The sequence below is a fragment of the Nipponia nippon genome, unplaced genomic scaffold (assembly GCF_047370975.1).
Source record: "Nipponia nippon isolate SJK-2023a ecotype South Korea unplaced genomic scaffold, ASM4737097v1 scaffold_15, whole genome shotgun sequence".
Classification (NCBI taxonomy): domain Eukaryota; kingdom Metazoa; phylum Chordata; class Aves; order Pelecaniformes; family Threskiornithidae; genus Nipponia; species Nipponia nippon.
Window position 1 is genome coordinate 4,595,565 of NW_028262331.1, and position 16,547 is coordinate 4,612,111.

At 44.4% G+C, this 16,547-nt stretch overlaps 1 protein-coding gene across 4 annotated transcripts in view; it reads left to right on the top strand.

Annotated features, from left to right (window-relative positions):
- Window positions 1-16,547, top strand: part of COL26A1 (collagen type XXVI alpha 1 chain) — a 179,984-nt gene that overhangs the window by 108,789 nt on the left and 54,648 nt on the right. For 2 of the 4 annotated variants that reach the window (XM_087751447.1, XM_087751450.1), the window contains exon 4: window positions 13,471-13,512. The exons of the other annotated variants lie outside the window; for them this stretch is intronic. In XM_087751447.1, the coding sequence (XP_087607573.1) occupies window positions 13,471-13,512 (42 nt within the window). The remainder of the gene's footprint in view (window positions 1-13,470; window positions 13,513-16,547) is intronic. 4 annotated transcript variants of the gene reach the window in all.

The following is a 16,547-nucleotide window of genomic DNA, read 5'->3' on the forward strand; positions in this document are numbered from 1 at the left end:
ATAATTTTTTCATATAACTAAAACTCGTTATGGGAAGAGAATAAAGTGAGAAGGGGAAAGCAAAGGGAAAAAACCCATACAGTTATGACTGCTGGTTAGCAGAACTTGCAATTTATGACCTGTGAAAAACATGGGGAAATAACTGAAAGTCAGGAGGGAAGAGTTACTAGCCATGACATCATTAACTCAGTTAATATAAAACTTTATATTTATATGCTCACAATGGGAGACTTGTCTGTTGAGCTGATGGTAAAAGGGGGTGGATCCTGCCTTGGTGTAAATTGGCATGGTTCCACCTTGGACGCGTCAGAATATTTGCTGGCCTTTTGTGTGGTTTTGTCCAGGCCAGGAGATCCTCAGTTCTGCGAGGTAAGCGTGACCTTTTCCTCTTAGCCTTTCAGGTTAAGATACGAGAGAGAGGATGTAAAATTTGTTGCTAGCCCTATAGGTTGCAAGTAGCTTGAAGAAGCTCAAGATGAAGTTTCCAGATTCATTTGATGCATTGTTGACTGCTTGCAGGCACTTTGTCTTTTTCCTATACTCTGAACTCTGAGCTGTTCATTAAAAGGAAAGAAAGAAAAAGCAGTTTCCTCTGTTTAAGGCACTTAATCATATTTCTCAGATCCACGGATGCAACCCCCTGAATGGCCTGTTGAATTTGAGACTCTTAGCTCTCCCCGGAGGATATTAGGGGATCATCGTTCACACATCCAGCTTCTGTAATGATGAATGGGATTATTAGAGAAAATCCCCTTGTGCATCAGTGAATCTAAAGTCATGTGGTTCTTTTGCTTATGCATTTAGACTCCGATTCACAAAATAAAACAGCTGGACTAGTATAGGCAAGGCCAAGTTATCTGGGGGAGGGGTACGTTATATTTTGCTAGCAAAGCAGTCGTAGCTTGGGCAGCATTTTGTGGTTTGTCCGAATCTGAGGTTGTCTTGGTTTATATGGGGGAAGGTCATCACAAAAACTGTTTTGAGTAATGATTGTTTTTAAAGTTTGTGTCAGTGTTCTCGTATGACGTGTGACTTTGTGGTACAGCTTTCCTTCTGAAATTTTTCACAGTCTGCTCCGAACACCCCATGTCCTGGCCAATGCTAAACATAAGCGCTTGTTAGTTGAAAAATGATGAGGGAAATTGGTAGCCCTCTATGGAATGAAATATTCCATGCACATCTGGTGTTAGATGCATGTATCCAAGGGGTACATGGTGAAATAAGAAGGCAATTGTCTGTGTCCCCAGGGAACTGTAACCCTGTCAGTAATATTTTTTGTTCAGGGAATGTGGCAGGGAAGGGTGCCTTCATTTCTGAAAAGTACGGACAACATTAGTATTGAGGTAGAGGATTCTCCTACCTACGCTGTGAGTGGGCGAGAGTTGAGGACACGTTGTCTTATGCAAAGGCTGATGTAAATGGAGCAATCTGTCCCATCCAAATGTAAACAGGAGGTGGCTGGGCAGATATTTCAGCCACTGACTAACTGAAACATCAACCGAGCTTCAGAGATTAAAAAAATGTAATTTACCCTCCTGTAAGCAGAATGAGAATTCCATATGCATTCCCGTCCCATGATTTTGAGTTAATCTTCCACTGGCTTGTGATTTCTGAGGAGCTATAGATTGAATCCAGGCATGCTAGCTAGTCTTACTTCCGAGTGGGGGGTATTCTTTGTTTGGGTTTTTTCATATTTTTTTTTCCCTTTCAAATTCCTTCAATACCAAAGGACAAATGGATTCTTGGGCACTAATTTAAAATACTGCTACTAATAATAACAACCTAACATGTGTGCTATTTGCCAAAAGTTGAGAATCAGCAATGATGAAAGATGAAACTGCCCCAGGTTTCTTGGCAAAAGTGATGTAGGCAAGTATTTCAAAGGTCATTTCAATTTTGAAATTTGCTTCCTTGGAGATTGTGCTGTGGTAACGTTTGCCTTCTAGATGTTATCGGAGAAGCACTGGAATTTCATAGTAACTGAAATTAAAGAATTTTAGGACGTAGAGTCTGGTCGTTAAAGATATCCCTGTCCTGCTGTTCTCATTAGCCTTGCTAGTCCTACAGGCATTTGCTGATCAGTCCAGTTCTAGCATTTCTCAGTCAACATGTTACATGGCAAGCTCAAAATGATTTTGTTGTCCCCATTCACTGATAACAGGCTTGACTGTTGTCCTATTTGTCATCTGTTGCCCCTTCAATAAGCTTTTGTGCTTTTAAATTAAAAAAACAAACAAACAAACAAACCAAAAATAAACCCAACTTTGCTTGCGTACTAATTGACTTTGCAAGTTAAATAGTGCTCTGTTATTTAACACCAATGCTTCAGTAGCACCGAGAGACCACTCAGACCAGGGCCCTGCCTAAGCGTTGCACAAAGTCACAGATACAGCAGGACCTGCCAGATGGCAGCTTCTGCAGCCCTAAACATTCCCTTTTTTGCGTGGGAATAATGGGACCTTGCAGAAGTGCTGCATTGATAGATTTGGTGAAATGTGTTTTATGTAAGGAATAGTTACTAACAGCTGAAAACTGTTCTCTCCCAGCCTTATTTCTTCTCTCCATAGCAGGGCTACCCAACTGGTGTTTTCTGAGATCAGCTGAGTATCTGCCTTGAGGTCTGCTTATTTTTACCACACTTCATTGGGTAGCCTCCCGCCAGATGTGCTTGCCCCTGGCACTGTGTGCCGCCTTCACTGACGGCATGGGAGCTGCTGTCCCAAAAGACTGGAAGCGTGGGCTGCAATGTGGAACCAGGGATTTGTGATATGATCAGGGCTGGTGTTGCTGTTCTAGACTTTGGAACGGATTGCCCTGCTCTGGTTGGGACTGCAGAGGATTTGCTTGTTTGAATGCAGTGCTGGGTTTTGGAAAGCTTTCTTAACAGGAGGTTGTGCACTGCCTGATTGCTTCCCCAGTTTCTGTGCAATGTATTTCTTTTTCATGCCGAAATCAGCTTGTAAAGCCTTCGAGTCTGCTATAGCTCAAGGGTAGCAATGTAAGAAAACAAATACCTTAAGTTTTCTGTGCACCTTTTGATGGTATCCTAATTTTAATGTTGCACAATATAGTTGCAGAGCATAAAATCTCTTGTTGCTTTTGGTTATTAGATGAGTTCATCAATTCAAACTTTATCTGCTATTTCTAGTCTTGAATTCTGACCTGTAGCTTACTGAGCGAGCGGGAAGGCTGTAACCCAAGCACTAGTAGGAAATTTATTTGTGCTTTTTCATTAGCATGTGCAGCTATCTTGAATCTCACTGCCAGTCTTGGGAGCAGCACCATGAGAGCTGCTGGTGGTGTGTTGTGCTCTTGCTGCAGTTGGCTGCCTCTCCCTGGGGTATCTTGTACCTCAGTTGAGGGGGAAGCGAAGTCTCTCTTCATTGGAAAAAGAGGGCTTGTGTGAGAGCTTTGACTCGGAGAATGGCCTTTTGTAAGAGGCCATGAAAGGAGACGGCTGCAAGTTGACCTGTTCTCATAGAAGTCATCAAGTGGCTACTCTGATCTCCAGATCAGAAATGGAGTTCCTGTTTCTCTGAGCAGATGAAAATACCCCAGGGTACGGTCAGATTTCTAAGAAGTTTCAGCACCTACTTACCATGTTTCTTTCCTTATCTCCCTCCAGCAATTGGAGGTCATGCTGAACACCTTTTTTCATGGAGTCAAGCTGCAGATTGAAAAACTCACTGCAGTAGATTATGAGCAGGTTTCTGTTTTGACTTTTCAATTTATATCACTGAAGACAAATTTTATTAGTAAAATCTTGGGCAACTCAGCAGTGGATTTTTAAGCTCTGACTGGGTGCCTGGAGCTGCATTTCTTTGAACTGTCTTTTAGAGGAACTGCAGCTGTATAAATGGATGAAGACTGTGGAAAGAAACTATAAATATGGCTTTATTAAGGTGGGTTTTTAAATCAAAGTGACCTTTTGAAATATTTTAATGAACCTTAAAAACTATTTTCCAGTTCTTTCCAACAGCTATGTTACTTTCCAGCAATGGGGGGGGGGGGGGGGGGGGGGAGTGGGACATGTTATCAAGGGAACTGTGGCCATTGCATATATGGCAGTGGATGAGGCAGTGCCTTTTCCGTGAGACTCTTTAACTTTGACTGGACAGACAAGTTAAAATGACCAGGGACTAGCATACCTTTTCTGCTGCTAATTTTCATGGTGTGGAGTGAAGATAGGTTTTACAGGGCTAGACAGATACTGCTGGGGTGGTGCTGCGTGTGTTGGGGGTTGAGGAGTGAGGAATTTGTGGGTATTTGGAGAGATTTCCTGTTGCCCTGCAGCTTTTTGCAATGGGCAGTGCTGGATTGTGCCTTACCAGGGTTTTCTTGCTAGAAGTTAATTGAAAACAACAATTTAGCACATAAAAAATGTGCTAGCGTAGCTCGATGATGGTTTAGTGCCTTATATTCCCCTCATGTTCTTGTCACAGATGGTTTAGACTCTCTTTGCTTAAGTACGCGTGGCAGGTATCTGAAGTCCACAAGCCAACTGGTACTTTGAGTTGGCTGTCCTGGGAGTTAAACGTGGGTTCAGTAAGCGCCGCTGAACTCTTGTTTCCTTAGCAGCTGGGAGCTAATGAAACTGTAGAAGAAGCTAGGGCTTTGCATCAGAAAAGGCACATCCATTCCAGCTTAAGCACAGCTCTCCACATCTCGATGACTCCAAAGTTGGCTTCAGTGAAAACCAGAGACTGAGATTGAAACAGGGCAGCCGAGAGAGTGGAGCAAGGGATAGGTGGAGGGGTATGGGTGGTCATCGGAAAGTCAGGGCTAAACCACTGGCAGTTCTGTCTTGCTTGTTCTCTGGCATAAGGGCATGTCTTTGAGGAGAACACTGGAGAAGGTTCTTCACTGAAGCCCAAGGCCATAGCATGAAAGAAATTTTTCAGAAAGCTTCTCAGTAGTAGTCTGAAGAGAGTAAAAATAGCTGCGATGGAAGTGGGTTTCCCCTCAGCACAGACGCAAGGGTATGTGCGCATGTAGATGCATTTGTGTAAATGAATGTGTAAAAAAAGGCACTGGAGTACATCATCCAGAGGTGGTCTGAGCTAGGATTTCCATTCAGCAGAGCCTGACATGAAGAGGCTTTGTAGCAACCACAGTGTTCTGTTTCAGGAGGCAGAGGTGTTCCAGATACACTGTACCATCATGGTAAAAATGCCTTTGTTTTTGGCATAAAGGTAGCTACCCCTTTTTTTTTATTCAAGTGTCACATTTTACCCGCTTGCAGTTTCCTGCTTGTATGTTTTGGCTTTTGACCAGGACTTTGGGCTATGTGTGCTCATCTGGTTTTGATAAAACATTAAACTTAGACAATACATCTTCTTGGACATTTCTTCCTGTTAAGATTCAAGTGTGATACAAAGCAACCAGTACTTTATCAGTAGCAGACACTGTTTTTATCAAGCATTGTTGGATGTTCATTAGCCATGAAAGGATTGTCGAGAAAACTTGCCACAGCACAGACCAGTACAGGTAGGTGCTTCCTCTTCTGAGCCCTTCTTTTAGCCACTTTAGCAAAACCCTAGGCTGTAAAGTATGGTGTCCTTTTAAGTCCATATTCACGTACTAGGCTATAACATCTAACTTATTTGGCTTGTGCTTATCTTGCGTCTTTTACAATCTTGTTAGTCTGCTAAGAGAGAGAAAATGCTCGTGAGATATTGAACAGTGGCAGGTGAATGGAAGTAACAACCTCATTAAAAACCATCTCCTCGTCCCGACATTTAGGTAGCATTTAAGGAACATGAGAATTTGCTGTGCAGTAATATATTGGGCAAAGAGCTGGGTAAAAATAGCATTTCTCATGGTCTGCCCAAGGAGCATGTGTGACCTCTGTTACTATAATGAGTCTGTCAGCCTCCGTAATACACTTAATATCCCTAATATATGCAAGGAAAGGATCTACCACATCCACATTTAGTAGGCGGTGATCTAAAACATGAAGAAAGGTATTCATCTCACTGAAGTTTGTCTGTCTGGCTGTCTGCCTGTGCATCTAGCGCTCCTTTGCACCAGTCATCTGGGCTCCCCCTTGAAGGAGGGGGAGGTGGAGTAGGAAAAGGGAGAAACGGGGATATCTCCGGAGGCTTGAGCATCCCTGACTGGTGTGCATGTCTGGCTTGGGCTACGGTCTATTTCCACTGTCACTACATGGTGCAGCACTGTGTTAGCGATGCTGAGTGAGCTTGGGATGGCTGCTATGTCTGTGTGTTTGCACCATCCCACGTGGAGAAATTGCCTTAAATCCAGATACCAGAGTAGTTCTGCCTGCCAGCACAGCACTGCATGTAGCCTAGTCTGCCAGCATGGGCACAACGAACTGCTGGTGGGGTTACCTGCTTGTTACCCCAGGATAACAGCTTGCCCATAGCCCTTCCTATCATGCTGTATTTTCAGTGCTGCCATACCAGTAGGCATACGGTGTCCAAAGCACTCTGACAGCAGGAGTGGTTTGTATGTGGGAGCATGCAAGTGAGATGGGTGATGGGTGAAACTCCATGGAAGCTATCCAATTAAGTTGTTTCTTGTGCTATTGGAAAGCCTGTGTTGCATAAGATAAGATACTCAAACTTACAGACCACCATTGTCAGAGGTTTTAGCCTGACCTCAGGATCTGACAGATATGTTTTATCCAGCAGGAGAGAGGCTGGGAGGCGCCGCACAGACCTCTTTGTTCTCAGCTTTTTTATCTCTTTGTGTCTCATCTCCCTTCCTTCGTCCGGTGGCCTGAGATGAAAGTTGCGTGCACCCCTCTGCAAGCTTCCTGATAGATCCAATTAAAATACCTCATTCTTGTAGCAGATGTGAGGGTTGAGCCATTGAACCTATTCAGCTGGAGGGTTACAATCCTGGAGGTTTTCTTCTGTCCTCGTTCTGGGATTATGAGTATTCAAAACTGAGATTGAATACTTAAACTTTTATGGGAAAGGCTGGTAGAACTTAACATGCTATTTGGTTTTCAGCAAAGTTTTGCTCAACGTGGAATTGAATCTTGCAATCTTAAATACTATACTCCAGTAAATAAATGTGGTAGAATCCCATTTAATTTGTATGAGTTGCACCCCCTAAAATCCTCTAGGCTATTTGAACAGACTACAAGCCAAAAAACAGAGCTTTTTTCCTAATTTTCCAGCTGTGCAAATCCATCTTTGGATATTAAAAAGACTAAGTCTTGTTATACATTTTCTGTCTCCTGTATCTTGACCAATTTGCTAGAATTATCAAAGATCTGGTTCTCAGGGTGTTGTAACTAACAAGTGGTTTTTTCATCATATCTTAATTCTCAAAGGCAAGGGAGGACTTTCAAAGTAAGAGTTGACTACAGTTTTCTCAGTGACACTGGAACACGTTACACCCCCATCAGATCTCTCTCCAGGTCCTGAGATTAGAAGGCAGCTGACAATGTTCATTAATGATACAAAGACTGAGGGGGGAATCCTGCTTATACTCCCTGTATTGATTGTTCCACTGATTATAAAAAGATTTTAGTTTTGCTGGTACCGTACGTATATGGAACAAGAAGAAACACACAACAGAGGTTCCATTTTTTTGAAGCGTCACTCACCTAAGCCATATCTGATTTAAAAAATGAAGTTGCTTTTACAGAAACCATACAAAACCGTTGTCAAGACTTATGTGAAATACTGTTGTGTCCTAATAATAACTTCTAGCTGAAAAATCTTGGCATCCTGCAGTTTAGGAAAGGGTTTTTAAATTCACCTTCAGTTTTTGGGCAACAGGCAAAACATGTGGCTCTGTTTAGGAGCTATTTTCGTTAAAGCTTGACAATACAAGATGATAAAATACAGCTGCATTGTTTAAACTTTCAATTTAATTTCTGGTTTGTGTCCAAGTTGTTTCATCAATATGGCGCCATTCATTTCAAAACAAAGCTCTTGGAAGGGTCTCCATTACCCCACCATTGATCAAGAGGGTGTTAAAATGTAGAGCCTAATTATGTTCCTGGCCTGTTTGGAATTCCAAAATTGGATTTTTATAACTGTCAAATTTGCAATCAGGGTAACTTTCCATGACAATTAGTCAGAATTATTAGAGCTTTTGTTGCCAGGGAGTTATAACTAATGGTGGTCGTTCACTTTTCAAGGCTCTGTAAGTGTCAAAGACAACATGTATCTTATAGAATAGCCATTTGACTACAACATCATCTATACTTAACTGCACCCAAATGTCTACTACTGTTACAGTCATTTTTATCCATCCTCCAGGGCTGAGTTGTTGCCACAACCTCTACTGCAAGCTCTGCAGATATAATTAACGACGGGGTTCTGCCTTGTTGCAAAATGGGCCTTGTGAAATTGTGACATGAGAAAGTTCGTCCTTGAATGTTTCACTCAAGCTCAGCTTGGCAAGGGCTGGTAATCAAAAGGCTATTAACGCTGCCGATCTTGGTCAATTATTGCTTTGAATCTTTAAAATGAGCCAAACAAAAATATCTGTACAACCTGTCTGGATGAACACTCTCTCTTCTCAGTCTGACTGGTGCCTTACTCACAGTTAAAGCACCTACCTGTGTGTGTAACGTTGAGTATGTGCTGACCTTGAGACGTTTGCCCAGTTAGGACTTTCTTCTTGGTATAGCTCTTAAAAAAAAAAAAAAAAAAAAAAAGATTAAAAGGGGGAAAAAAAAAAAGAAAACAGTTACAACAACAAATGAAAACAAATCCCCAGACATATTAAAGCTGAGATATCTACCCTATGCTACCTTTTTCACTGTAGACCAGTATTTTGCAGACATGTGGTACTTTAGCCTGAATGCTGATGCGTGAGTGTACGTGCTCACAGAAGAGCAGACACTTACAGAAAAGCTTTCCTTGCCTGGTGTGCAACATCTATTTGAGAGGCATCTGTTCAAGATGCAGATAACCTTCTGTTGGCCTGCTGATGTCAACAGATGTTTGTCATCAACTTCAAGCTTTAGGTCAGGTACTGACTCTCACTGGCAGACAGTGCCCGTGTGTTCGCCTTTGCCTTTAGCTAAACGAACCGCTTCCCAGCGGCAGTGACAATCTACCCCCTTCGCCATCCCTCTGTTCCTCCCACCCCTGCGCCGCCCTTTCTGTTCCACTGACTCAAGCATCTCTGCAGCCTCGTGGTTTTAAGGAATTGATCTCCCTGAAAAATAATAAATTAGGGTTTTTTTGGATTGGGTTATTTTTTCAGTTTTCAGCTCTCTCTTTCCTATCTGGTTCACTGTCTGTCTGTGAGGTGCAGACACACTCATTCTAAAAACAAAGGTGGCAACTTCTTAAACCAGTTAAGCTTAAGTAGTACTGCTACCTGGTGTCAAACTATACCTCTGTTTATAACCGGGAAGCCAGAGCCGCCTTTTTCCTTTTAACATATACCTAGAACATCTCTGTGTCCACTGGCATGTATTTACCTGAATTGCCATGTGATAGTTTTTGACAAAAAGATCTGGAATACAGCTTTATTGATACGGGGTCCAAGTTGTTCAAACCCATAGTCCTGCAGAAAGTTAGGCCTGGAAGAAAGAGGGATGGTAATCAATTTTGTTTAATTAAATCAACCTAAACTAATTGTCAGCTAATAAAATAGTGTTGGTCAGCTCATAAAACAGAAATGAAGATTAAAAGAGTAGTTGCCATGAACAGGTGGTAACTCTGTTTCCAAGTTAGACCACATTACTCTCTGGCACAGGATCTCTGAGAATACCTCATATTCTAGTTTTTTAAAAAAATGTTTATGAAACTTATAAAATATAAGGCTCATTTTATAACCAATTTTCTATCTCACCTGCCAAGAGCAGTGGGGGTTGAGCCAGCACAAGGCGGATGCAGAGTTTTAGGCAGCTGGCCAGAAATGGATTCCCTGCGCAGGGCTGTGGAATACATTTCTACCTTTGACTGGGCTTTACTTTGCAATTCTTGTGATTTAGTTTTTTCTTTCTTGTTGCTGTTACAGAAAAGACCTTGTAAACATTTTTTTGATGTCATTGATCTCGACCTGGCACTGCTGTGTAAAGGGGGAAGCTTCCTATGCTGCGCTGTGGATGCTGTTTAACTCTAGATGGATCTTGAGTTAGTAACAGGATCCCTCTGGATTTGGCCCTTGGTATTTCTGTTGACTCTGCAGTTCTTGCAGAAGGCATAAAACATTTATCTAACTTTAACTGGAAAGGACTAAACTGGAATCTTTATCTGCTCCTCAAAGTAGAAGCAGAACTTGGTGGTTTGTAGTTGCTGTTAATGGTGGAATAATGAAAGAAAACTTATTGCATAGTGGTTATTGTATTATTCAGTTAATAGTGCAAAACTATGTGGTTCTGAAAATGTTGTTATGGCTTGCAGTTAGTTTGAATGCTCCGTAGTGACGCAAGGCTTTCAGAACCAAAGCGACTTGTTGCACTGCCTGGGACTTAGATCTCGTACCCATTTTCTGTGACCACCCATTCCCAGATATCTCATGCAGGATGCACTTGGTTGCTTTTATGTTAAGTCCTCAAACCTGCTAAGGTACTGAAAGACTAAATTAATTCTCTTCCACATTGGTCTTCCTCTTTCAGAGAGTACAATCACAAAACAGTGCTGCATTGATACAGCTCTTTGGGGTTCTGGCTGCAATGACAATCTCCATTAAAAGGTGATGCTTCAGGAGAACTCCCCACCTGAGTGTTTCAGCTGTGAGTGCACAGGACAAATGCTGTGCAGCCTTGTACCCTCCAGCATCTTGTTTGGGGGCTTGACCTGGCTTTAGTTTTCTGTCATGTGTTGCTTTGGGACCTCAGGTTGGCCAGACTTGGCCTCAGGGTTTTAAAAAGTGTAAGCTCAGCTCTTGCTTCTCTGCACTCCTCTTGCATCTGATGTGCCCTTCCCTGACATGGAGGGCAGCTGCTGTGGTCCAAGATAACTAATTTCAAGGCTCTCTGAGATTTGCCTGTGATGCTTTCTTTGGGCTAGTAGCAGACCTGGGTAACTGAGCTTCGCTCTGCCTCCTCTCAGAAGGTGAAGGATAGGAGTTCCCCTGGCTGGCTGTCCTGGGGAGGTGGGGAACGTGCTAGAGCTGCATCCCAGTCCTCACGTGCAATCACGTGTCTGCTGTAGCAAAGACAGGGAGCAGAGTGGTTTTGACTTGGCTTCTGTGAAGCAGGACGCTACCATGGCTTAAGACAGACCTATAGTAATAGGTACAAGAGTAAGAAACCTATCACATTTGGAAGGGTCAGGAGCTGGAGTATCTGGAGAGAGGTTTCTGTGGGGGGCCGGGACTCCCCTGTGTGGCTCCTGCTGAGTTTGTTTGGGAGGTTGCAACTGCTGCTCTCATAGAAGCAAAACTGGTCCTGGCAATGCAACAGGAAAGCCTCACTTAATAAGTACTGTGTTTTCTGTGTTTGCATTTATAGTAATGTTTTGATCCAGCCAGGTTGCTGCCCTGAATTAGGACGTGTCCCAGATTGCCACTTGCTGGCTCTCTCCTCTGCAGCCAGAGATGAGGTTGCAGTACGTGCTGACATAGCTTGGAGCCAGCTGGCTCTGATAACGCTTGCAGGGAAGGCTGCAGCATGGCCATCACCTTCTCATACGGGACTTCCTAGCAGCAAGCATTGTCGCCTGGCTCCTACTGCTTGAGCTTGGTGGGACTAGAAGCGGTGCAAGTGGTGCAGCACATGCTGTGGTTGGTCATCCGAGCAAAGCCATGGTGGGACTTTATGGGAACATCCCCTTGGCTCCCTGATCTCATTTACCATGTTCCTGCTGAATGAGCATCACTTGAACCCCAAATCTTGGATTAAACCAGCTGAAAAGATTCCTCACAGTGGAAATCCCGCAAGGGGCTTGGGGGCAGGTCCCTCTGAGACAGAATTTCTTTAAGAAAAGGGGAATAAGATAGGGGTGGTGTCCATTCAGGGCAGTTTTCTGTTCATCCACATGTTCCGTGCTTGCCCAGCATTATGGAAACAGCTGCTGGGAGTCACACCAGCAGCCAAGTCTCTATTTACTTCCCTCAAAGGATAGGTTTAGGAGGAATGTAACACTGTGACCGTGGGACCAGACTTGGCGCGTTATCACTGTTTGTGTGCTATAAAGCTTGAAGTGACACAGAAGAGCTGGAGGAATATTAAACTATCAGTCCTCCAAAGAAATCTGTGTGGGTTTTAGTGAGTGTCTGAGGGTCTTAAGGGACTCCAGCCCTTGTCCAGATTTGCACTGGTGTAATTGTACCAACATCTCCCGTTCCTCCCAGTGAAGATGAGTAGGAGGACAGTAAGCAAGCCTGCTGCTCAGCTTTCTAGGCATATGCGCAAAACCATCTAGGACCCCAAACTAACAAAAACCATATTCAACGCAATTATCTGATCTTGTTTGTTTGTTTTTAATGTGATGTTTCGAGACACTGGTACAACAAACACACTTGTAAAATCTTGTAACAGTTGCTTGTAGTTATTATCTTCAAGATGATTTTATGTGTGCTGATCATGACTAATATACATCACTTCAGCGTGACCATCATCCTCCAGTGCTGTGGGAAATTTTTGGTACTAAGACAATTATTTCCTCAGCTTGTTTAGCATTTTTCTTTTTCCTTTTTTACCCTTCTATGCAAGAAAACACAGATACTGATTTGTTCATATATTGTGCTTTCCAGATGAAAGTGCTTTGTGGTTCACAGACTTAAATAATCAGGTCTTCACAGACCTCAGACTGGTTTACAAAGGCAGTTGGAGTTGTCATCTCTGGTTTTACACTTGGAGATAGAAAAATCTCTAGAGGCAAGGTAACCAGGCCAGCTCACAAGCTGGCCCTGGCAGAGCTGGGGGCGGACACCCTCTCTGAAGTGAACTCTGGTTTTGTAAACATTAGGAGATGCTGCTATGCCCATACTGCTACAGCCCCCCCCCGCCCCCCCGACTTGATTTCTTCTCTTCTTGTTGTCACAAACTTGTTTTTTATCATATGCACCAGCCACTGGGAAGGTGCTGGGTTGTTCTTCCCATGGCTCAGCCAAATCTATGGCAGCTGCTCTCCCTCCTTGAACCTGGGACCGTTTTTCCCCCATAGTGTGCAATTGAGGTAATGACTGCTGTTACCCAAAAAAACCCCCAAAACCAACCCCAAGCTCCTTTTACGTTTAAGCAGAATGGATCTCTGCAGCCTGTTTCATTCAGTAGGTTTTTCTGTGGTTGTATTTCTTGGAAGCATCATCTCCAATAGAGGCACGGGGCTCTTTTACAGGCTTATTTCAGCACTTTGAGAGCACGAGTGTGTGCGTCTGTGCATGCATGTCTTGCTGTGGGTGGGAAGGGGGGAAGTGCTGGCAGGAGCGCAAACGAGCCGAGCGGGGAGAGCGAAGGCGCTTTCATTCCTTACCAAGTTTTGCTCTGCAAGCTGAGTAAACTTTTTCTCTGCTGAACCAATGCTGTGCGGCGTGAGGATTTGACACGTTCCCAGTGATAATTGCCTTGTCTCCCCCCCGCAGGTTCATCTGGCCGCCAGCACGGTTACTTTTCCAACCAGGACCGTAAGTGGGCAACACAAACATCACGGAAAACCAGAGCCTAAGAGCAAAGCGCGGTGCACTGCTGGGTGGGGGGCTGTGGCAGCCAGGGATGCCCTTCACTTGCGGGGGGAAGCATACGGGAGGTGGTCTGTGAGTCTCTGCCTGCTCTTTGCTGCAGTTTCCCTCAAGAATCTGGAGGGCAAGGGAAAGGGGAGCTGGAAATGCTCCACTCCTCTCAGGTGCAGGGAATTGCCCAGGCAGCATCCGATGAGCACCTGGGAAGGTTTGCCTGTGCTTGCACTTTTCTTGTTTTTCCTTGGGTCACTGTCTGAGAGGGAACCCCAGGCTCCGCAGACCCCGGGTCTGTCCCAGGGTGCCTGTTGTGCTCTCCTCCTTGCAACTAAAACTCACCCCCCTGTTTTCCCTGACCTGCTCATGCGTCAGTCTTTGGGGGTGGTATGTTGAGAAGAGCCAGAAAGGGGGTCAGCTTGATGGGGTGACTGCTGCAGAGCGCTCAGAGAGAAGGTGACTGTGACCTTGTTTGCAATTGTGGGCTCTCCTGTGAGGAGAGAGGTTTGTCAGCCGTTGGCATCCAGCAGCCTGGTGTCTCCTCATGCCCGACTGTTTCTGTGACACTCATGTTGTTGTCTCTGAACAACCACTCCTGAGAAAACCAAAATGGTTTTAAAGGTTGAAAGGGAGTGAGAGCTTATTTGTTGCTTGCCAGTGCAGGAACCATATGTCCCCAAACTGGTGGTAAAAGTGGCTTGAAAGTGCTCTGGTGCACGTGCAAAAGCCCAACCAAGGTTTTGAATTCGACCGTATATCTCCAATGATGGTTAATCAATAAGAAGTAGGAATTTACATGGGAGTCTTTGTACCTGATGGCCACGTGCAGGTTTTGTGGAAGATGAAAATCATGGTACCTTTGAAGCAGCACATATGCTGAGCAGACGAGTTACTCCAAAGGCCTGGTTTTGTGAAAGCAGTGGTATGCAAGGGCATGAAGAGCTCATGCAGATCTGCCTCTTTGCTCTCCTTGCTGAACACACACTCAGCAGAAAAATGAATGTCCCATAGCCCAAAAGCTCCTATGAAGCCTTAAATTAGGACAAGCACCTGTCTTTCTGCCCCTGCCTCTATTGGAGACATGCTTCATGCTCTAGCTGCAGTTCATCTCTCTGTGTGCTCTGCCCATGGATGTTGCAGAACATGCCTCTGATTCCTCATTAACCGTGGTTGTTCAGTGTAGAATTGGCCGCTCGTCCCAGGCACAGTGGGAGCGGGCGGTAGCCAAGCAGGGCAGAGATGGCAGCCTGGGAAGGATCTGCCTCAGATCTGCAGCGCTGCATCCCTTGGGTAGGACCCTGAAACTGAAGATGCCCAACACCCATTCCCAGTGCTCACTGTGGAGAGCAGGGGGCATTTGGGGTGCGTAATGACTTCAGGTCCTTCCTTCAAATTCTTAGTTCTTATTGTATGCGTAAAAAATCAATGTCGAAATAGAGAAGTCGGTCGCAGCCCTTCTGAGAGAGAAGGATCCTTCAGTTCTTGTTTCTATCCTCATTCTCTTTCATATTCTCTTCCATGGTTGGGGATGCTATTGCTTACTCCTCTCTGCTACTTGGGGATGTCCTGGCACACAAATGCACTTCTTATCACGTTGACCCTCGTATTGGAACTGCCATGCAGAGGAAGTAAATGACATGTCCAAGGCCACATGGGAAAGTATTGTGTCAAAGGAATTACATCTAAATCTTCTGCAATCCTTATTATTGGTCCCGCCACAGGCCAGTCTTGTTTCTGGGTTGTCTTTTTAAAGTGGTGATTTGTTTTCTTGGTCTCTCTCCACTTTGTGCTTCAGTTTCTCCCTTGGTGGCTATGCCCTTTTCAACCTGTTCTGTGTCCGTAGAGGGCAGGAATAGTCCTGCCCCCTGCACATCATGGCCCTCTGAGGAGACAAGATAGTAAATTATTTTTAAATGTGGCTTAGTCTATTGCACGCTTCTGTGCACCTCTAAGGTTTCATCCAGGCAAAATCTAACTGATGCTATTATTCTTCTGCTAACCTGGCTATGGGCGTTAGAGGATATTGGCTGGGTTTTTATAGGGTTTTTTTCTGACTGTGCAAGGAATCCTCCTTATCAGCAATTTGGCCTAGGATTCCTCTAGTTGTCCTATGTCTGAAGACGTTGCCTTCTACGGTTTGCTCTCAGTCATTTAGCTTCCAAACAATACACTGATTTTTAGGATGTAGGCTAATCTCTTTGGAAGTATGGGGCCAGACAGCAAGGCAGAGAGGTATTGCCCCTAGTGTGGTTGGGACTTGCCCTCTGAGGTCTGGGGAGGGGAGATGACTATTCTGAAATGAACAATGAAACATGCAGGAGGGATTCCACAACTTTCCTGGAGACTGGATAACAAAATTTGTGCGGTGTAGGGTGTACGTGGCACCACATGACATGAGGATTTGCTCTTCTCCTTTTTAGAAGGAAACATGCTAGCTAAGCAGAGAACAGGTAGACTGAGGGCAGGAGTGCTGTAGAATCAGCTCCCTCCAACTGCAGCATTCATGAACTTTGATATAGGCAGGACCAAGAGCGAATAATGAAGAGCTAAAAATTAGGTCTGTTTCAAGTTGCAATAGAGATCTTTTCTATCTTTCCAGGCTAAAGAAGTTGAAAATTTTCTAATGCAAGTGCCTGGATTGCTTGAATTTTGTCATGGGCTTTTTCTGCCCCTTGGTGATCTGGATCCCAATACCTTGGGAGTGTCTTTCCCAGCATCAGGCCCACTGTCTCAGGCAAGGTGGGAAGGTAGTACAGTGTTATGCTTCCATACTGGAAGTGCTTCAGTAGTGCGAGTTGCTGCTGTATTTCTAGAAGGTATAGAAAAGACTGTCTGTTTTCTGTAACACTGTGATGTTCCTCGTAGGCTCATAAGCGCTACAGTATAGAGAGATCTGGAGATGCTTCTGGCCGCACTCCGGCACTTTCAACCCTACCCAAGGTGGGTGTCTCTGCCTGGTGTTTCCTATTGGCTGTTTCTAAGTATTC